This window comes from Pocillopora verrucosa, chromosome 3 (assembly GCF_036669915.1).
Source record: "Pocillopora verrucosa isolate sample1 chromosome 3, ASM3666991v2, whole genome shotgun sequence".
Taxonomy (NCBI): domain Eukaryota; kingdom Metazoa; phylum Cnidaria; class Anthozoa; order Scleractinia; family Pocilloporidae; genus Pocillopora; species Pocillopora verrucosa.
The window spans coordinates 4,237,120-4,260,694 of record NC_089314.1 but is presented as its reverse complement, the minus strand read 5'-3'; the positions used below and the strand labels follow the sequence as shown (position 1 = coordinate 4,260,694).

At 35.8% G+C, this 23,575-nt stretch overlaps 1 protein-coding gene across 1 annotated transcript; it reads right to left on the bottom strand.

Annotated features, from left to right (window-relative positions):
* Positions 1 to 103: 103 nt before the first annotated feature.
* On the bottom strand, positions 104 to 23,567 carry LOC131796531 (regulatory factor X 4-like). The gene is made up of 17 exons (XM_059114124.2): positions 23,241 to 23,567; positions 10,093 to 10,168; positions 8,145 to 8,268; positions 7,620 to 7,681; positions 7,071 to 7,148; positions 6,951 to 6,981; positions 6,520 to 6,627; positions 6,317 to 6,394; positions 5,945 to 6,058; positions 5,746 to 5,795; positions 5,553 to 5,653; positions 5,369 to 5,427; positions 4,373 to 4,511; positions 3,795 to 3,889; positions 3,033 to 3,144; positions 2,432 to 2,551; positions 104 to 2,260 (listed from the first exon to the last, which is right to left on the bottom strand). Exons 1-17 carry the CDS (start codon positions 23,401 to 23,403, stop codon positions 1,296 to 1,298), a joined length of 2,475 nt encoding a protein of 824 aa, XP_058970107.2. The 5' UTR covers positions 23,404 to 23,567; the 3' UTR covers positions 104 to 1,295.
* Positions 23,568 to 23,575: the final 8 nt, after the last annotated feature.

The following is a 23,575-nucleotide window of genomic DNA, read 5'->3' as shown; positions in this document are numbered from 1 at the left end:
ACTTTGTCGGATATGCTTCCCGATAGTCATAGCGTCACTCCAGCCTCTTTATAGTAAATAGTTACGAAACCACAGAGCTTTCTTAGTTTATTCCATACTTTATTCAAGTTTTTGGCTCCCGACCGGGTACAACGAGCTGCAGTTTATTTACATAGGCACAATGTATAAACATCATGACTAAAGAGCGTGATCGGTTGAGAAGCTCCCAACTTGAACAAAAACTCTGCAACCGCTGATCTCACATCCGAGTATTCTAGCATCTTTCCTCATCTAAAAAAATTCTTTTATCGTCAAATCAATATGTTATTTTATCTGCTAATGCATTTACCTAATTTGATGTTTTCCCATGGAGGGTCATAGTCGTCATGAGAGATGAATATCGACATGTAAAAATTATTTCAAATTTTGGAAATTCACCGAAGTTTCGTGAATTCCGCACCCCCTTTCTGATATCAAATTCAATGAGGTGATGACTAAAGATATTTGAAACGTATTTGTAAACTTTCATCTAACAATTTATTATTTGTAAACTTTAATCTAACAATTTCCGTGTACATTTTCGGAATCAACATTCTTGATATATTTAAATGATTTAAATCCCAACACTAATATGAAATTTTGGCCTTGCCTTTCATTGTTTCACAGTTACTTAAATCCAACTTAGTTTCTTTGTCTAAATATATATCGAAAATTAGCTTTAACATTTACCACGTTCAAAGTTAGTTGCAAAATTATACAGAATTCTTTACCATTCTCATAGACGACCTTTGGCAATAGCTGAATGCGAAATAATATCGTTCTATCTATTTACAATCGTAGCGAGAGATTTTCGATAAGAAAATTTATGAGACAAAACTGAGAAATGTATACCTCATTTAGAAAAATAGTCCATGGTAAAGTTGTATCCAAACTGCTGACAAATGCACTCTGGACTCTTATTTTCAAGTCATTGGCTAGCCTCACATTTCCAGCTTCCATCTATATTGCATAAAATGTAACATTAAACTTACCCATTACAGCACTGATGAAAATCTGAAAGTCCAAATATGGAAGCACAAATATTTAAATTGTCATAAATCTTTTTGATTAAAGCCCATTTATTCAACAATGGTCCTGAGACCATTAATAAATAATTTTCAATCTTCTCTTTTTAACGATATGATATCTCTCTGAGGCAATATTCTATCTATGTAAGTCTAACGGCTAGTTATGAAGAAATTCAAGTTTATTGGAGTTTTTTTGCCTTATGTGCATTACTCATAGGGCATGAAATAACTTAAAATTAATCGTTCAAATTAAACTGCTCCAATTCCTAGTCGATTAAGCTGAACATCATGGACTGTCAATCCATCCATTCCAAATGAACTAGCTGCAGCATTGAGCAATCCGTTGAAATTCATGACATCACTTCCGTTGGGTTGCATTGCATTCCTCACAGGTTCGTAGAGATAATTTGGCGTGTTGTATCTCGGATACATGTTTGTAATGCTTGGCACATAGCCGAAGTCGTCTTTGGTTGGGGATATATAAGGAATTTCTTGTGGTCGCGGACTTGGAGCCATTGTTTGTGAATTCGAATACACGTTCAGAGGAGGTAAGCTGTTTTCGTAAGTAATAGGGAAATTTCCATTCCCTGCAAAGTTAATGGCTCCGTTGTTGATAAGGTTATGTTCCTGAAGACTGACAGGGTTTAACACAGTGAGATTTTGAGCGTCATTTTGCACCCATGCCGATCCCATGTAGTCATCGGGGTTAAGAGTAACCCTTGAGGAGAAAAATGCCTTGTCGATTGCATTTATAAAATCGCCCTGGAACGCAGCCTCTGGGGTTGCTTGGCGAGGTTGCTCGTGCTCCGGTAGAGGCAACGGCTGAAAACTGGAGCGACATTCCTGTAATGGTGAAAATGGCGTTGGAATAGAAACATTCATCGGCGTTGGATTCGGCATTTGACGTGGTTGATTGTTCATTGGCGCCGTCTGAAAGATCTCTTCGCTGGGAAAGGTCACGTTTGGCGTGCTCGCTGGGATAAAGTGACTGCCTTCTGCAAAAAATTCAGGACGCGTTTTTTCTTTGTTTTGTTGCTGGTAGGAGTGATGTTTGGCAACATTCAGTTTAACAGCTGGAAGGAAACTCGACGTTGGGTTCTTTTGCCGTTTGGGTCGAGGTGCTTCTTTTGGTATGTCATGTAGCTGCTCTGGCTGCATGTTTTCTTTGGGTTTGTCAAGCTCTGACTCGATAGATGGCAACAATGTTGAATTTTCTGAAAATAAAAAAGTAAACATGTATATCACTAGAAATATAAATATCGTTGAGCATCGACGCTTGGGAAAACTTTTATCTTTTATTATGATTTAAACAACACAGCGTTTGAGAGATTCTGTGTATCCATGACGAAGAAATATATGGAGAGACGTCTCAAAAGTGAACTCACCTTTCTTAAGATGTGTTTCAAGAGAACGTGTCAACTTCTTATCCATTTCCACAATCATCTGGTTTTCGACCACAAGGAAGACATATTCATCAAAAGCAGTGTGGATCAAGTGAAACACACCTAATCAAGAGGAAAAAAAGAGCAACATGTTTAGAGCAACTAAGCTCAAAATTTCAAATCCGAGATTTGCAGCTCTGTGGTACTTGCCATTTCTTTCATTAAGCTGAATAAAACTAAATAAAAGAATCGACCAGGGTACAGTGGTGATTCCAACTAAATGAACTTGTACCATCAGTTAACAACAAAAAAGAAAAATGTGACAAAGAACTTGGACGAGATTCATTGATCATCTCAAAATGATTAAAATGATTATTAGTTTCGTGTAAGCGATGTTTGTCACAGAAGTCGCATTTTAAGTGTAGTTACGTTATCGATTTATTATCGGCTTTTAGGGTCAATAAAAATTGAAAAGCTTCTTTTTTTTTAATATTGCCCAGATATCCTCAATGAGCTCAGGCGAAAGCCACAATGAGCGTCCAAAACAAAAACATTGGAATTTTGCTGCTGAAAATGAAACAACCTGGCGATACGAGTATCTTACCAAAACTCGGAGCACTTCTCAGCGTCAAATCAGCTAACAATCGTGCGGTAATAAAAGACCACATGGCTAGGAATTTCCTTGCTCTGTCTTCGATAGAAGTCTTTTCTGATTCCTGCAGATGACCGTAAGACGAAAACAGTTAGCTATTGCAACAGAAAAACAATGGTTTTTAACTTCAGAAAGAAACAAAAGTAATAAGGAAACGTGAATTTACACCTAAACTGCAAAGTCAGGACTGGTAGCATTCTTAGTGTTTTATATCATAGCCTTAATCTTAATCTGTGAGGGCTAAACCTAGCATTTCCTATTCCAGCCTTAGTCTTGCTCCATGAAGCCAGGCTAAGCCTAGTATTGCCAGGGAGTTCGTATTTTCAAAAGTTAAGAGGAAGTAAAAGTGAGAAAGTGGGCCTTCGTATAGACCTCATTTCAAAGAGTATTACTCTTAAACTATATGTAGATCGATATTTATTTATGAAAAACGGATCTAGGATTAACAATTTCTAGTTAAATATGGCTCGAGAGGAAAATCTATGCTGCTTCGATTCGCTTGTTCTCAGGAGGAATATCCAAGGAACATACGATTTTTATTTAACATCACTCCTTGGAGACCAGGTAGCTTGAGTCTGAGAATGGCTTTGGAAAAAGGCATATATTCATTTTTTTCTCTGCTCTCTCCAAACGGCTGACAAAGTCACCTAATTCAAGTTATTTCTACGTCTCTTTGTTTTAAATTATTAAATTATGTAAATTTTAAACGAATACCTTGAGGACACATCGATCCACCACACTGTCCAGCCATTCTATATAAGCTTCCAGTGGTGCTTGCTTACTGAGGAGATTTTCTAGCTCACTGACATCTGGCAATTACAAAAGGAGAAAATCATGATTTGATGCAATTTTTTAGATGCTGGGCAATTTTGCAGAGATGTGAAAGATTAAATAGGCTAATACAATTTTCTCAGAGTCAGCCTGTAGCTTATAACGCAATCAAGAGCCGGAAAAGACTACGTCAGTTTTAATTGAAGCGAAGACAGCTACATTTTTAAACTCTTAGTTCGATCTGAATCTGTGATGTTGAGGTTTTCCATTATAATTGATTGTTTAGGTGAGGTATCATTTTTTGAAGGCAGTAGAACAGAAACTTTCCCCTGATAAACAATGTTTCACATAACTTTATCTCTCAGAAGCAATTATCGGTAACAGCAGTCTTAAGGACTCTCGTCCTTACAATCTCTCTACACAACTGATCCCATGGGCCATGGACAAAAATTGCTGTTTTCAACGGCTGCGGTCACTGAAACGAGGAGATTAGAATAAGAAAACAAAGAAAATCAACTTACATGTCTTAGTCTTGTGAAATACTTCCATATTTTCAATAATGAAGAAGCTTTTGGAAAGAATTTGATCAAATTCGATTTTCCTTAGGTCACCCAACATCTGAGAGACATCCTCATAACTCAACAACGCTGAACGTGCCGCCTGCAAGAAGTAATTGAAAGAGAATTTCATTTAACAGAATTACACTCAAGGGAATTAAAAATTGACTAAATCAGAAGGATGAAAATTGCAAAATTACAAAGGAAGTAATGAATATGAAAGCGATCTTTGCGGTAATAAACACCACTTGAGCAGCAGTGAAAATAAGGCCTGGAAAAAATTCAGGCCTGTACGGCTTTTGAACCCATGACCTCTGCGATACCGGTGCAGAAGTAAGGCCTTATTTTCACTACTGCTCAAGTAGTGTTCATTACTGCGAAGATCGTTTTCATATTTACTTCTTTATCCGCAGTTCAAATATGTGATTTTCATATATTCACAGTCAAAGGAAGTAATGTACCCGGCCCATTTACAATTGTAAAAAAAAAAAAAAAAAAATCCTACGCGAAATTTAAGATTCGAACGTATGGTTATGGGATGCTTTACTTCTCAGCTTAATCGGTGAGGGTGGAGACCTGGTAACCAATTAGTTTGCTCTATGGGCACAGCATAGCGTCTCATGTTATAGCCCTTGCTGAATCGCTGTGTTGTGTTTCTAGACAAAAAAACTATAAAACTGACGATTACCCACGAGCCAAAGGGAAACCCGTCAAAAGGCTGTAAATTTTATTATGATGGACTGACATTCGCCGCAAAAGGGTAGATATGTTCCTAGTCGTTTTATGATACAGAAATCAGGGAAAATCATTGCAAGTTGTTAAGATCACTTGGCCTGTAAGATTTCTAAAGCACAGGGAATAGGTTGGCAATATCTTGGGTCGATATATCATATAAAATGCATACTTTTTACGTTCCTGTCTACGGACAAGATTTCATCTAACAGATCATTTTTTACCTACCTGTGCAAGGTGAACGAAACCAACTTGTCTCTTTAATGCTTGAGTAAAAATCCTTGCAACTAAGAATCCAAATTGTGTACAGATATATCAATATCCGATATCATGCAAGAGTTGTGCCCTCTTAGTTTACTTTAATTTGTATGTTTCCTAGTTAACTGATAGGTAAATAACAAATTATGCTTACCTTCTAACTTTGCTTCTTTTAGAGCAAGTGGCACCTCTGTTAAACATTTTGCAAGCCAGTCAAGGAGGTTGTCGGCAAAGTCAGTTATTTCTTCTCTGAGACTGAAATCAAATTGGCTTGATTATTTTCAAGAAAATAGAACAATGATGGCTGCAATTATCTTGGATTTATTAATTTATCTTTTGTAACATACCTGTCCGGAAGATCTTGAATGGTTGAAGGAATAAGTACATCTGTCAAGACCTAAAACCCATCAAAAGTCAATCAATTATTCAGATGTGAAAGCATTCAACCGAATATTCAATAGCCATAATTCTCTCCAAGTTCTTCGTTTAATTACTTAACTTTCCTTTTAATCAACAGAAACACGCTTAACTTTCCACCGTCTTTACCTTGTATAAAATTGAGTCGCAAATGGCCACAATGTCAACCACAACAGGACACTCCAGCACTGAAATTATATGGTCTGGCATGCCTTGCCAGAAGTGGGTGATGAAATTCTGAACCTGTAGAATGACAAAGGAATTATAATTGAAAATACATCGCTAAAAATTTCAGAAATGTATAAGGTAGAACAAGACTCCGTCGAAAACGATTGTGTTACGTTTGAAACACTGACCAAGTTGGTACTATCACTTCAATAACAAAAAGAAAGATAATGAGGGTTCGAGAAAAAAAAAACATTTAAACATATCAGGTTCAAGATTTATTGATAAACTTTGTGTTGCTGTTTTTAGTATGTTGTGCTATGTTTGATAACTTACCCCCTCAAAGTTGGCGCTAACAACAGTGTCGAGCATTCTCTGACAATGCGTTCGGTACATCATGATGAATGTCTCCACCTGGTGAGTTGAGTGTAAAGTTAGAATATCGCTTTAAAGGATTATACTCTAAAAGTAACTCCGAAGATTTGTTTAAGAGAGTGCAAGTAAAAAATTTAGTATAGTTTGTGTGACTGGCATCTAACCTTGTGAATGGAGACTCCATCTGGTAACTGGACAGTTTTCGCGTTGGGGAATTCAGGTAAAAGAGTTCCAGACTTTGCACTTAGGGAAAACTTCTTGTGGTTTGCGTTCTACATAGAAGAGAGAGTTTTACGTTAAAGGTATAGTGGAAAAAGTATCAAGGGTATTCTTAAGTTTAAGTCACTGCTTAACATCGCCCATTAACTATTAACTAAAAAATGTAATCTTAATTCCTTCAATCTTGGACTCATTTGGTCATCAGAATGACACTATACGACGTTATTATTACCTCACATAAGTTCAATCTCCTGACTGAGAACATTATTGCACTTTGGCTTTCTGTTAAATCGATAGACACGATTCCCAAAGAAAACGTAAATGACAGTAAAGTGATCAGTATCTTATGGCTAAACTTAACTCAGCGACAACTTACCACATCTCCCTTTCCTTTCATCCCTGAAAATCTGCAAAAAGAAGAATGTCAATTTTCAGTGTTGGTTAATGAATTTCTCCTCCTTTAACCTAATAGGTGCAGGGTATTACCGTAACTCACCTTGATAATCCCTTTTTAGAATAACCAGCATGAAAGTAAGCTGAAGTTTCCCTTACGACGATGCCATAATAATGATATCTGTTGAGATTAAGATTATCTTAAAGATAAATGTCGAGTACTGATAAATATCAGGCATTAAAGCGCAGACAGTATTTCTAAGCAATTTTCTGCTTACTATAGCCACTTGTAGGAGCAAGCTAACGGCTTTTACATGAATTAATTTGTCGAGTTTGCAACTTCCAATCCATATCAGTCCACTCCATTATTAGCCATCCCTAGCTCCTTTTGATTTGATCGTTCGTTTAATCTTTTTCCTAATTAATATATCCTACCCTATTTCGAACAATTTTGGACAAAATTTAAACATTTTCAAAGTATTTGGTATAATTCATTAAAACTTTGCCTAGTATCTTTCTCGTGGAGAGGGACGTATGCTCGACATTTTCAACTTTCAGGATATAGGGAATAACAAAGGCAGATCTTGCCTATCAGCCTTGCCAAAATAATCTGTACAACTCACGTGAATTTTAACTAATTGATCAAACTTACTTCGATTGTCCACGTGTTCCAAGTCTCCTTGTCGTCAGCTTTGGAAATCTTTGACGGATTATCTATAAAGAGATTTAAAAACGTTGATTTAGTACAACGAACAAAAACGTGCGATCAGCCTAAAATGGAAGTAAGTTTGCAGTGCGCTAGGGCTTCAAATTCAGAAGGATGTAAAAGTATTAAGAAAGACAGTTAAGTCATCCACGAGTCAAATTTGATCCTTAGTTCCTAGGATCTTGCATTCTGACGCTCTACCATTTAACTCAGTTCAGAGGAACCATTGTAGAGCTAGAATATTTACGATGCTAGGTGAGTAAGAACCTGCCCATTGCGAAGATCAATAATGCAGTAAGTATTATGAAAATAAATAGAGAACGCTTCTAAACAAAGTTTTTCCTCATGTTAATGTATAAAATTGTCAATAAGCAGAGGTAAAAAAGTCATGAAATCACAAAATCTCGTTGCACTTTAAGACTCGTTTCAAATTCCTCATTAAATTCTGTTCATAAGGAATCTCAGTTTTACCTTCCCAAACGTGGCTGGTCCTGCGGGGCACAGTTTGCCCTTACGACAAAAATCCAGATAGTGCGTGTACATGACACAACGTGGTAAACACATCCCTTCTTTAAGCTCATAATTTTCACCAAGCCTATAGAGGAAAACAGATACACTGAAATACTCCCATCCTTCAGCATAAACTGGTGACCATAAGGTCCTTTTACAGAAAGGAATCTGACCACAGTAAAATGAAGTAACTCGTGTTTAGACCTGCAGATGATTTAGATGTAAGGAAATGGTCCTCGCGGGTAAACCACAATCAGAAAAATTGGAAAAAAGAAGTTGTTAGTGGTGCATAGCTTATGTCTGGGAGGCTTCGGTTCGGATTTCCTCAAAGCCTGGATTGCAGACTTCTCCTCTGCAAATTCTTTTCATGAAAGTCGCTTGCATGGATTAATTCTCCGGTTGACAAGCCTAATTCTTCCAAGTTAAAGATTTGTAATCCATGGATCTTTCCGCCCTCGCAAGCCCTTTTATTTTTTTCTTAAAAGTGTTGTCTCCCTTAGCAAACTGCTATTCAGATGGTTTCTTTCAATTACAGAAAGTTTTCAAAGTGCCAAAACTTGAAATCGAAATGTAGCGCCTATAAAACCTAGGGAGCAACTTACACAATAGTTCGCCTATTACTGAGGTCACTGCTTTCAACTTTTGAATGCCTTAGGCGCCTCTTAGATAAACAAAAATTTCACGGCGATCGCGAGGAAAAAATTGTTGCTTAATCCTACAAAATATCAACAAGATTTTCTTATAAATTGAAAGAAGCTCCTGTGTTGAATACACTGGAAAATTCTAGAGGCTTCAATAAACCACAAGCATTAACGAGCGAACGCTTCAGACCCTCCTGTCATCATAGATGGGAATTTTATGAGTGCGTCTAGACTGATTCTCATTACCCTTATTAGTTTTTTTTTTTGACTCAAGATATCAAGGCGCAAAAGCTATTCAGAAATTTTAAGTCAACTCTGTGCAGGGCTGTTCTTTGTCTACATTGGCCAAGTTATTGATGAATTTGAGCATATTTAGAACCACAACAACAAAATACTCCAGAAAGTCACACAGCTTGATTAGTATATTCTGTGCTTATTTATAATTAGATGTTGTGCATATTTATAGATAAACAGATCCTCAAAAGGGCAAAGTCTGCTTTTCCCTATTGTAATTTTATAGAGACAACTTTATAGCGTGGTGTATAAGTAGACGGCAAAGCTTCATAAACAGACAAGAACAGGCATCTAGAGATATCTTTAAGGTCGTTATATTTGCTAAAACTTTAATTTATATTACTTCTGACCTAATCAAGAGATAATCGTTTACACACGATGGATACCCAAATCAACTTCAGCGAATAAACGAGAGATTATTCATTTAATTAGTTTTCCCATTATTTTCTCATTGTGGTACCTGTGGTAATTTCAATTTATATGGTTTGAGCTTTTCATTCATATTCTTACTCCGCTATGCAAAATGTTCACAATTTTTATCATAACTCGGATGGTTTGAGAAAGGGAAAGCACAGGCGTTTCATCTTTTTACCCTTTTTCCTTCGCATCATTAATTTCAAACATAACAGGCCAATGTTATCATGCATCGCGCTTCAAATAGCAATTTCTAATTACTCGTTAATATCATCTATTATACCTCGAACATTTCTTTTCATTTCAGTATAGCGCTAGCTTATGTCTTTCGAACCGTTATTTAAAGAACTAGAGGTTGATTGCGTAAATATTGTTTTTTGATCCATTCCCTAAAAAGAGTCTCAAACATTTTACCTGGTTTCCACCGTTTTCGATGTATCCTCTTTGTTGGGTTTCTCCGTCAGCATTTTAATGCTTTCACGTTTCGCAGCTAATACCCATGACTTAAATATGTCGTGTAACATGTACTTATTCCTCTGTTTAACGAAATTTTAACTTACCATTTTAAAGTTTGAGCAATCTGCCTTTGTTTCTTCTCCAGCATAATGAAAGAATACGACTCTTTTCTTCTGCTTCCTGAAACGACAGCATTTAGATGAGAAATTTAGCTTTCTCGAAATTTTGAAGTACTAAGTATTACAAATACTACTCAAAACAACTACAGAAGGAAACTTGTAATATTTGATCAAAGATTAAGTTTACCTTTACCGCAAAGAAATCTTACTTTTTGTGAAGACTATCAGTGTTTGCGTTTGTTTTTAGCACTAAAATTTTTAGGCCGAGTTCGTAAGCATTTTAGAATGCTTGTGTATAATGTTTCTCTGTTCTATTTGGCCTTTCCTCTTAAAATAGTCTTAACACAATGGGCAATCAGAATGTTCAATTCACGGAGCGTGCCCTTTTAAGTAGTAATAAGATACAACAATGGAAACAAGACAATGTTTTCATACGCAACCTTTAGCTTTTGTTGACTTCTGCAGCACGTGTGTGTAAAGAAAGTTCTAAACATCGAAGGTGTTAAAAAATTTTACTCCCAATGTTCTTCTAGAAGATCTGAAGGGAATCTCAATTAAACTAACTATAGATGCAACGTTGCCTAGTGGACGAACAAAATCCACTGTATCGATGCCTATCCTGCTCACCAGACATCTGCCCGTGTTTTGTCACAAAATTGCGCAATAATTTATTTTTGATTAGTCAAATCCCTATCATTTTAAATTTTTTTCCCAATGATCTTTATTCGAATATTACAAGACAAAGTCGATGATCTTATATTCTGCCCAATGTACGGTTTCAGCGTAAATAATTTTGTCCGTTTTTCGTTTTCTAAGGAATATTCCAGAAATGTTCTCATTCTGGTGCAAATCAAAGATAGAACGGAAATCTCGAAGGATTTAGACAAAATGCTAAATCTAGTATGATTGTGAAATACCCAAAAGAATTTTGGCAGTTAAGTCATGTAGCAAAAGAACTTTCTTCTGTTTCTTTTTTTTATTTTCACCTGCTGCAAATATTTCTCGCTGATGAATAGGATTTTAATTGACCATTATGAAAAAGTTTCGTTGAGAAAGAACAAGAGAATATGAACTTTCAATCTCTTTAAAAGTACCATTCATCAGAAAAAAAAAATTAAAGAAAGATTTTTCGCATCAAAATTGATAATAGCAATCAGGACATAAACTGAAGAACTTGTAGGAAAGGCTAAAAGATTCCATACCGTTATAACGAAAAGCAATTGAAGAAGAAGAGTGCATTCAATTAGTTAATTATTTTAGTCGGTGTTACAACTTTCCTCTTTGTAGAATTTTCTGATCTTTGCAAATCAAATACATGCACATAGTCCCACTAGCTCAGATCATCCTTCGAAATAAACAATAAAAGATACAGTTTTCGCACCAGGGAAAAAGAAGCAATATTAACTTCGACCCGAAGTTCCTTCTTTTGTGATGAAGATTTGGCCTTCAAAACCATAAGTTATTGCCGAACCGAAGTCGCAAATTGAAAACAAGATTGGCAATACGAAATGTGCATGTCTCTACTCAATTTAAATGACGGAAAATTAGGCCCGTAGATCTGTGTGTGTGTGGAGATTCAGCCAAAACAACAGGCGAGTTTGACTTACTTTTACTATAGTGTGTAATTTGCTATCATTTCGTTTTTAGGTCTTGCATTTACGGTTCTTTTGCTCTTTTTTTTAATTGTGATTTTTTCTTTATCTTTTGTGTAGCCTTTGTAATTTGTGATTTAAATCATCTTATATATTTCTATTTGAAAAATTTTCAGTAAATTTTAAAAGTAATATTACGTTGCCGAATGAAAAGTGTAAGATCGATACGGGGGTAAAGAGATCTATGACGACCAACCAAAACGGTTTTAAACAAATTCTCTCTAACAATTTTAAATCACGACCAAAAAAACTCATCAAATTAGATTAAAATTATTTCTGCCTTTAGAAATATTATCTTACAGAAATTTATTTTTCTCTAAAACACATGACCTTCCTCTCTTTGTTTCATAACGGTGGCTCTGCTCCTAATGTAATCACTGCAGCCTGAATAAGGTTTTTTCAGAGAACATTGTAGAAATGTTATAATAAAAAGAGTTGAAAACTTTGTGGTTAAAGTCCACGACAAAATGATATTCTTTTACACAATGTTAAGATAACCGTCCTCACCACGATTTACATTCAAATAAACTGTTCATTTCTAGTTTAGCTGGTTAGTTTTCCATCTTTGGGTTTAACTTTAGTCCATACTGTACCATAAAAATGAAATTTGCTTAGAAAGGACATTCTGTGTATCTAAACAGCTTTTACAACAACGAGGAACTTTCACAACAACGAGCAAATTCCCACGATACAGTTTAAGGGTACGGCTTGGCTCGCCACGATCATACATTACTGCAGAATATTAATTCAAACATCAATGCGTGAAAGCATGCTCTGTATTTACCTAACTCTTGCAAATCCCGCTTTGGAGACAGCGTTTGTCAGTTTTACAGTTGACCTATGTGTAACTGTCCTTTTTAATTCGATAAATGGATGAAAGTCACACTAATACCACGCCAATTTGAAGAGTTGCTATAAATACAGACCGCAATTACGTTAAAACTCGAGTGTTTTAACTTACAAATGTAAAAGATGTTTGACAGGAATCCAATACCGATTAACTAGAAAAACAAAAAGTTTGTTTCCCTGTATGTGGAAAAATATCATGCTTTCTGTTCGTTGCGAATGGTAAATTCATTGCATTCATATAATTTCAAAGGAGATATTTACTGCGACAGCAAAACAATCCTAATTTTTATTTGGGCGCAGTCCACAGCCATGAAGATTTTGCGTGTTTCGAGTGATCGCATTTCTCATTTAGACATATGTTAGGTCATAATATTTGTGTATAGCATTCCCCTTCAAGGTTAGAGGTTGACATCTTGATAGTAAAAGAATATTACTCTTTTTCCTTTGTAAGCGTTAGCATTTGCCTTCACCTTTCGCAGATGTTGGCCACGCTGAAATTTAATGAAAGTCCTTCTTGAATACTAGATTCATTATAATTGCCAAATACTGGATAGTGCACGGCTCTTGCATGATAAAAGCCTTTAGCGTTGCTCATGCGCGAGCACATTTTTGGAAATAAACACAAAAATTGAAATAAATAAACGAATTTACTGTGAGGAAAGGTCAGGACAGGTGCGAAACCTGTCCTTTGGCTCACATGTCATCGGTAGATGTTATCTGATAACAGTGTCATCGATAAATCTGCTCAAATGGAGTACGAATATCAAACACCAAACAATAGCGACGTAGGGAAGAAATACACATGTAGTTACAACAAAACCTGTGTAAACAAAGACACGAGAGCTAATGCGCACATCCTACGCCTACTCTCTTATCCACATGCGGGGAAATATTTAATCAAGTGTAGAACGAAACTTCGAACTGAAAGAAAAATTTTGAAGAAAAATTAACTGTGAATTTTGTATTCGTAATCGTTTTGCTTGTAGTAGTTGTTGTTGTAGTTTAACAACCTCATTTCTCGAAATTGCCAAACTTACAGCAAGTTTAAAGACGAATAAATTGACGATTTCGTGATCTTTTATTATCAATATGTATGATAAGTGTTAAAAGTTTCCCTAGCTTAAATATAATATAGTTATTTCCTTCTTGATATGCTCAAAAATAAATGCCGAGTCATTTGCTGTCAGCGGGTAATAGTGGCTCACCGTCTGACTCTTTGGGTTCATTTGAAGATCTAGAAGTTTCAGTTGCGTTAAGGGCGTGTTCAGTGGGGAGGTCACTCATCTGATGTGAAGGAGAGGTGATCTTTGAATTGAAAAAATTTTCTCTATTTGCAAGAATTTTTTAGGAAGAGGTTAAAATCCTGATAGAAAAGAACAAATCTCGCTAGATACCACAGAGGAACAGAAGGCATGTAGTGTTTTTGAAAGTTAGAATAGAATTCACACGGCGTAAAACATCGGGCCATTAGTTTCATGTGTACCAAATCCTGGTGAGAAGGGATTCCAAAGTGATTTGCTGCTCAGACGAACTTTGTTTACCACCGTCTGAAAGTCATTCTCGTTTCAAAAGAGTTAAGAATACCTTAACTATCCAATGCTTTAAGGAAGATCTGGCACATTAAAACTGCGGAAGGGTGTTGTTAGGTCGTGGGTAACCCAAATTTGATATTGCTGACATTGAATATGGGAAGAAATTATGGCAGTGTCGTCTTCAACGGGTCATCTTGTCACTATACAGCATCCAATCCCTCACAAAGTCTAGTTTTTCATGCTTTTATGCTATTTATGAACAATAAATTTGAGATGACTGAAAACAACAACCAGAATAACGACAACAACAGAAATATTTTTTGGCGAATAAAGGTGAAAAGGCAGTCCAAAGGGCAAGCAAATGTTTTTCACGACTTACGAGTCTCTTGATTAGTGGCCACCCTTTTTAAAACCAATTTCCTGTAAAATCGACTACTGTATTAATGCACCAAATATACACTTCGAACTGTGTTCGTTTGACGTCAAACCGTGTCTAGCGGCTGCCCTTGATGTTGCTCCAACACAGAATGACTTAAAATAGCTTGTTGTTTTTACGTGCTTGCACGCGACCAAGTCCTTCAGTAAAATGTAACTAAAAACATAAACTCCAAACAAAGCAAGAGAAACAATTCTTGAAGCGATTCGTTTAGAGCATCGGAAGGCTAGCCAACTGGTCATGTAACTGTTAGCGTAATATGGAAACCCTAAAATAATAATATTGTAATCAGTAAAATATTTCTTGACCGCTAAATCAAACGTTAGCGTATACTAATATTAGTCATTTCTTTTCCACTTGATCTGCCCTTGGAGCATGATGATAGTGCCTTGCGACTAAGGAATTTCGGATTGTAACTCAGTAGTGTTTTCCTCCTACAGCTAGACGGGAAAATTCATGAATTCTCTACCTCACAAGAAAAGTGAAACTTAGACGCCTTTTGTTGGAAGGAAAGCTCTTAACTTCTTTGACTCTTGTCCCATGTCAAGAGATATATTTCCCTAACGAATCCCCTGTTAAGAGGATTACCCTCTAACACCACAGATAGAGATTTCGCAATTATGGTGTAAATAATCCAAAATAGCTAAATGAACTATATTTAGATGCTGGAATGCTTCTTTAAACTCGCCAAAACTTAGTTTTATATGTAAGAACTGCTGATTAGAAGAGCAACATCACTTATCATTTTAAGATTGAAGTATTCGGAATTTTCTTGATAGTCAGAAAAGGGCAGTGGCTTTCGTTGTGAGCTTCAAAGTATCTACTAAGCTTCAACGCTGATATCTTTCCGGCGAAAGTTCTTGAAACGCATAAACTTAGTTCGACTAGTTGGTGCTTACTAAATATACCTTAGCCTAACAAGTGGTAATTTCTATTAACAAACCTGTGTTTCTATCCAAAAAAGGGATGACACATGTAGTTATCAAAATTACTTCGAAAAGTAACTTGAGTTGAAAAGAGGAAAATATTCTTTCTTTTTTCATTTAACGGGCTTATTTGTCTTTTTTCTTATTCCTTTTGCAGCAGAAGCTATTTGAACAAAATTCAAGGCTCCATCTGTAATCGCTTTACGCAAATAATTAGTAGCTTTCGTTTTAAGTTTCAAAGTGTGAACCGATTTTTGGTGGTTTCTTGCCTTTTAAATTTAAAGAAAAATACACATTTGAGTAGGCTAAGAGATCAAACTCTTCAACAGCTCCATTTTTTCTTGCTGTGAAATTTTATGACATATTCCGAAAAACAGGAAAAGATATTTAAAACACGACACCCTCACTCATGCTGCTCATAAATTAATAACGAGTTAATTTAAAAATCATGATTAAAGCCTTTCACATCAATTATTCTAGACACAAATAAACGGCAGGGCTCGTCAATTCTTCCGAGGATGAAAAGTCTTGGAGACAGATGCACAATTGAAGATTGGTAAATTTTTTCATCGGTTATCTAGTTTGGCTTTTTACGCAAAACGAAAACGTAGTAATATTAGAATTCATTCGCAAATTTAGCAGCTTTTAAGAAAATAATCTCTACCTCTCACTATTTTTACATTATATATTCTAATTAAAAAATTATTTTCTATGTCCACCCTTTCATAACGATGAATGGATAATATTAGCCGCACAACTTTTTCTTTTTCTAAATGAAAGATAACTTGATGTGGTATTGAACTGAGAAAGTTGAACAATCTGGAATCTAATAGTATTCCTTCAGAATAGAAAAAAAAAACAGAAAAGTCAATATCCTGACGAAAAACTTCACAGGAAAATTCGGAAACTGGCTCATTTATTGTCATGAGCTGTCTAAGACTACTTTTCCTCGACCTTAGCGACACCGTTAAATAGAATTCTTGAAAATTGCTGATACCGTAGCTGAAAATAAAAATTGGAGGAAATAACTGTCTTTGAAATACCTCTTGTTAGTCCGTTACAGATGAGCTAACAGCAAGCTTTCCTTTCTCTGTGACAACTCAGCTTTCAACTTTCCCCTGGTCTCTCCTGACTGCTCTTGATCGAACTCGCACGCTATCGATGTATGCCAAGCTCTAAGTGCGTACTCACTTTACTAACAAACATCTGTTGGCATCGAACGCTAAAGGGCCCTGAATGACAAAGCCGTTTGAATGAAATGCAACAGCGTGGGTTTAAGTGTGTGCCCGGTATCCTATTGTTTTTTTGGAACTCTTTTTATGCCGAAAAAGTTGAGAATACATGTCTACTTGAAACGCAATATCATGGTACCCGCGTATCTAAAGTGATTCGTGACACTAATATCTTCGGCACTTTACTCTTTAAAATTCTGTTGCCGCCTCACAAAGAACAGGTCCTGATAAGGCAATTTTCCCCCTCAAAAAAGGGGAATGTTTCAAGACTTCAGCCTCTAGTCTTAATTAATTCCTGCAGCTTTTTTCAAGCGTTTAGCCCTAGTAGAATTTTGCCCCGCTGAACCGTTTTAAGTTCGACGTTTAGGTGAATTAAAATAAAAGAAAATTAAATGGTTCATTGCAACTATACAAGTGAACCATAAGGCGTCTGAACAAGGCACCAAAGAATACACGTGATAAAGTATATTTTTCACCACTGATTTTTTTTTTTTTAAATCTTTACTCAAAACGCCTCCAGTTAGGATGGATGTGCAGCAATGTAAGGCACGCGTTGTTGTAAACATAGTTAAGTTATGAATGAGTCAGTTCACTTTTAAAAATTTCTCTCTTATTTACATTACGTTTCTCCCTTAACATAGCGGTCGAACGTTCAGTTAAAACTGGTTTACCATTAACTGTATTGAGAAAACTTGTCTTCGAAAGATGTTGCGTTTGATAATAACAGGTCTCTGCATAAAACAGGGGAGTATGAAATGGTACGTGCATGATCAAAACATCTCTATTTGCCATATTCAAAAGTTTACTTTTGCATTTGGGAACGTTGTATTGAGGTGAAATCAAGGCTACTTCGTGCACCGGTACCTTTACATCAACTTGCATTTCAATCCTTTCAGTGATTAATTCGCGCAAAACGAACAACAAGAAAACAACATTTTCTCATTCCGTTAGGTCGGACGATTCTTCCTAAAGAGGACAAAAGGACAAAACTCCAAAGTTAATCCTCATGCGAATGTGTGGTGACCTTTGTTCCAAATGATACCCGGTTCCGTATTCAATTAAGATAAAGGTGCTAATGTTTTCCCATCTGCTCTTAGCTGCTCTTGAGCCTGAAGAAAGCGCCCTTTTTGTCACGTTGGGGGAATTGTACTTCTTAGTTTAAAACCTGAAATCAGTACTGGCGATTTAAAAATCATTCTCCTAAGTTAAACAGTTAATTTTGATTGCCTTTTTGTATAATAAGATTTAAAATATGTTAGATCACCGTTCTGTTTAGTTAAAGGAACGAAGTAATTATCAGAAATAATTACGCTAGAAAAAGTCCCCCTAAATGAAAAAGTAACAGATGTTTGTTTAGCTAGTTGAACGATTAATGTATAATTTTTCTCTTTTGTAGCGTTCGACAAACGCCTTTTTATTTGAGGTTGGAATCGGGGCTGCAATTGTGCGCTGAAACCTCAAAAAGTTGTTTTAAATTCATTCAGTTAGTCTTCATCTGTAAATGTAAGTTTTCCAATGAGACTCATTATTTTCGGATTTTCAAAATGGTTTTTCAAGATTTCATTGTATTCCTGGTCATGGGGCAAGAAGCTGTTGCGGAAATAATTTTTTTTTTTCGATTATCAGTGCTGTTAGGATTTTTGCATCTGCCACTAAATAAAACTTGAACATTTTAACGCCTGAGCTCAGAATAGAGAAACAACTACTGGCAAACAATCCTTTGTCAGGCGCAAATAGAATTTATTCTTTGCTCAAAAACAGGTAGCGGAATGAAACAAAAGGATTTAAGACGCACCTGTCATGAATAATTTATGCCCAGAAACCTTGTTATATTTTGTGAATGAAAAGAAAAACTCTATTTCACATCAAACATAAACAAAGAGCAAAATGTGGAAAGTTAAAAAACATAATATATTAGACGTTGGAGATAAATGTTGAAAACATCACAAAAGGGTTCTTAATTTGGTTCTCGGCTGAAAAGAGCGGTTTATTTTAAAAAGAGCAGTTAAGTTGTCTCGGCCAAGTTATTGTGTTATGTCTAAGGCTGGTTAAATATTTGCTAACTCACACAGGAAAGACACAGAATAATTAAAAAGATTATGATCCTGACGGTAAATATTCGTGTTCGTTATGATGAAGTTTACACACCTTGGTTTTTTTGGCTTTAGCCGAAATGTAAATTATTTTCCCAATACTAAGAATTGAGATTTCATCTTATATTCGCTTTTCTCACCCAACACGTGGGAACACTTAAGAGTCATATTTGAAAGATAGCATACGAAAAAATACCTAGAGTAAAAAGTCAAAAAAAATATCTCGAAATCCCACTTTTTTTTCCAATCTAGAACTTAAAAACCCCTTCGTATTCGAGGAAACAACAACACAGAAATAGACAAATATAAATCTCGCTTCTAAACTTAGGACCCAAGATACTGTCGCGATTTGCGTGTTTTAATTCGAAGGAGGAGAGGATCTGCACACGGGACAAGTGTTATTATGTTTTCTAGACCGGAGTTAAGAACTGACAATAGCAGAGTACCATAGTGCAAAATGATGTGGGAACACACATGGTACGAGAAGTGCCTGCCTGCGGGTGATTTGATTTTGACAGGTGTAAGCGTTTGAATAGTTTTAAAAATTGTGACCTTTCCGCTGCTTTTGAGGACCGTTGCGACGACCGTAAAAAAAATTATAAAAAAATAGGAAGAGGCTATTTTCTATGGAGCTTTCACATTCTTAAATAGGGTCTATCAAATATGTATGGCTATCATTTTCCCGCTCTGCACTGATAGTTATATATTTCTGTCATCAGTTTCTCTTTGGGCGTTTTGATTAGCAAGTGAGATAAAATTATTTTCACCAATCACAACCTTTGGGAGAAAATAAGAAGGCAACATTAATCGATAAATCTTAGAGTCCCCTTCCTTCTCTCTCATAAGATTGATAATTTTAGCCTATATATTTTTTTCAATTATCTTTGCCCTTCATTGTTAACTTTGCTATAAAACATGTTTTGTCTTCTGTATTTTTCTTCACTGAGTCTTTCCATCTCTCGCTCTAAAGCAGGAGCACTGTTTGCTTTTTCACTCTCTCAGAAAATTCAATCATTATGTTGAGCATATTTTTTCAAAACAAGTTTCAAAAGGTAATGCATTTTTAAGGAGTTCTCGCTAATACATCAAAATTCAAAAGCAAAATTATTCGACTGACGCAAAGACAATATGCCAAACTATAAAAAATATTTTGATTTGATGTGGTATCTGTTATAAAAGGAGGTATATTAAAAAACCTTTGTCAAAGATCACCAAAAAAGTGAAATTTGAAATTCTTTCATTTAAATATCGGCACTCTTGTCTAATTAGATAGGAAAAAATTGCTAATGTTACATTGTGAAGTTCTCTTGTTCTTCAAGGTATTTTGAAGTTCGGCCTAGATTCCTCTCAGGTATTAGAAAAGTTGAGATGAATAGTTTTTCTTGGTTATGGTTATTATAGATTTTCAGGAGGCCGAATGGCCTAAAAAAGTGGAAATTTTTACTAGATTAATCAACCACATTCTAAGAGATTCTATGAAGAAAATATTTTACATAATTTCTTAACTCGTTTGGTATTGACTGATATTACTACGTTGTGTATTGCTGGACTAGAAACTGATTAAATTATTTTTCAACCCAGCACTTTCAGTCACATCAATTCATTTTCTCTTCTGTGTCCGTCATTTACAATCATCTTCGCAAAATCAAACCTCCTGAGCCTAGAATCCAAAGTCCTTATCATCGAGATGCTAGTGAGATTTTGGCAGCAGAGAATTCGTGATCTCTGTTTGAAACCGTACTTCTGTGAGCCTGAGATAAAGGTTCGAGTATTATTTTCCTTGGCATAACCAGCACTAAACTTCTTGCGGAGTTCAGGTGACATAGAAAAATTTTAAAGCTCACTTCATAACAGGAATTTAATTAAGACGTGTTGTAGGAGGAGTTTGTGAAACAAAGTCGGACAAAACAGCGATATGAATGATATTTTCGGATGATAGGAAGATAAGGGCTAAGAAAACCTGCAAGACTAGGGCAATTTGAGCATCTTGTGTTTGAAAGTGAAGCAAACAAACAGTGGTGGACAGAATAATTTGCAGTGTGATAAGTAGGTGCAAATCCCTGCCGACAAGTATTCGGAATCACGACTCAAAGAAATTGAGTATGTCAAAGGATAAACTTAATGTGAAATTTAAAAAAAGGCTCTCAGAGGAATGAAAATTTGTCAGCTTACGGCAAAACTTTCGCGGGTGTAGAGCTGCTATCGAACATGGCAAAAAACTGATATATTCATGAGCCACAGCGCTCGAGGTGTGAATGGTCTTCACCTAAATTATATATGTGTACAGTTAGTTTATGAGGTGTTCATAAAAATGCAATACGAGAGCAGAAAAATTACAAAAAATATGCCTCACTAGAAAATTTGAAAAACAACGACGGCTTGTTTACTGAAAATGCACTTAAAACCGTCGTAATTCCATAAGTTGTGGCCAGAGTGAAAGTGTAAGCCGTAGGGAGGGTATTGGGACATAGATAAACACCAAATATTCTGTAAGATATGGATAACAAATACATTAGACGGCTGAGGTATTTTATGTTTTAAACGTAAGCGTGTTGGTCGAATTACTTTCTTCTCTTAGGAAAGGGTTTTTTTTCTTTTTTTACCAATTAAGCCTTGATATCGCCGCTAAGAGGATAGTTGTGAAAAAAAAATTATTCTCTATTCTATTCATTCACAATAAATGTCACAAACGCAAGAGTACTAATTTATAGGCTCACACCCGGAAGAAGCCAACGAAAAGCGGAAATCAAAATAGCCGAAGAACCTACTTATAATTCACTGATTCGGTAGAAAATGACTTTCATTCGAGAAAGCAAAGATTTATATCACTCATTTCTTCCGGAGTTTCCGAAAGAGTGTAAATGGCCTAACATTATCATGTTGTCCCCGCTTGGAAGGAAAATAAAAAAAAAAAAAAAGAAAAAAAGCGGCACGAGAATTTTTTTTAACTTAAAACTTGATAGGCCAGAGTGACTTATGTATTGGCCAGATAACAGTCCATTCCTAAACGAAAAACGCACTGGTACTCTTTCAATGGCAAGCAGCAAAATATCTAAATCGACAGGTCTCCCTCTATTGCGTTCAAAAAAATTTTTTTTTGTTTTTTTTTCTTTTCCGTCGACTTATTACAAATGATGAATTTAAAAATGGGGAAAAAATAGAGGACGAAGAAGAGGTTTTAAAACGAGCATTCATCATCGGCCCGAAGGCAGCTGCACATATCAGATATGACTCATTTTAAAACATGTAGCCGGGCCTCACATTGTTAGTTGTCGACACCGAAAAAGATCTAAATGTTGATAAGGCAAGTTTCTACCATTTCCGTTCGACTTTGGAAGTCGTAAACGACAGATTATGCGCTGACGAACTTCAAAATGACAAAACAGACAAATTTAAGTACGAAATATCTGCCTGCCAATGTCGAAAGGAACAAACGTATTTGAATCAATTCTTTTTTCTCTCTTGTTTTATCACTCATGTCGAACAATAAGGTTAAAACACTTTTAAATTAGCATTTAAAAGCCCGACGACATTTTCGGCAATAAGTGCGTACTTTAACTTAAATTTAGGAACAAAACGAGGCAATTTTCTTGACGTTGCATCTAGATGAGAAAATGTACCGCTTCTCGTTTTCTTTCTTCAAACACAACCTGATTTATAAAATTAGTGATCAGGGATTTGAAATATTAAAAGGCTGTATTCGTTATTTCAATCAGCAATTTATTCGTAATTAATAACAAGTCCTGCCGTAGTAATATGCTATTATTGGCAGTATTTAAAACACTCCGACAATTTGTCGCGGAATAAGATCACTTCTTTCTCAAAGCGAAGTTCTCACTGAAAGCTATAAATTTGATACGACAAACTTGGGCTCCTTGCGAAATGAAAATGCTCACATGGCAAAACACACTTATTTAAACAAAGGAAAAATTATAACATTGCCTTGCTACAGGACAATGTTAAGCTCTTATTCAATTGTTTTTTTTAAGACTTAGGATTATTGTAATATCGATGTCTTTTTTCCCGTTCTGTTCATTGTGTTAAACAACGAGCAAAAAGCTTGGTTATTGCGCTTCACCACGTTTTTAGTTCTAACGAATATAACTGTTCCAACGACTCTGCCACTTTCATCGCGACTATTATTTTTGATTAAATTGCACCATTTTTTAAATTGGTGATAAAATATAGTCCTTTCTTAGAATCATCTCCCAGCATGCGGCAAAAATACGACGTTGTTTTTGACTTAAAATTGCTTCATTCGACTTCGACATCCAAAACTTTATAAATTGTTAACATGACATAATATTTATATATTTCCGAGAAACTCATTTTACCAGCTAGGGCACTAATTACCACATCCTAAACCAGCGATCAAGGCAGAGTGATTAAAAATGTTCTTACTAACTTACTTACCTTTGGGTCTATATTGTTTTACGTCTTCTGCAGAAAATTCATCATCGTCTGGTTCAACTTCGCAATACGATCTTTTTGAGCAAATCCTTCTCGGTCTTTCAACATGAGTTTTAGTGAGGGACACACTCGGCTTCGGAAGTGTTTGAATTTCCTTGGAGGCCATTCCTACTCACATTAATCCCCTTAAAAAATATTTTGCGCTGGAAAAACTGTGAGTTTTCCGCCTCGTTGGAGTGTTAGTAGTATTCCCGCCGCTAAAGGCCTTTAAGAATACGAATTTCCGGACTGGTTAATAACTGAGATTCGTGCCGTCAGCAGGTGCAAATATCTCCCAC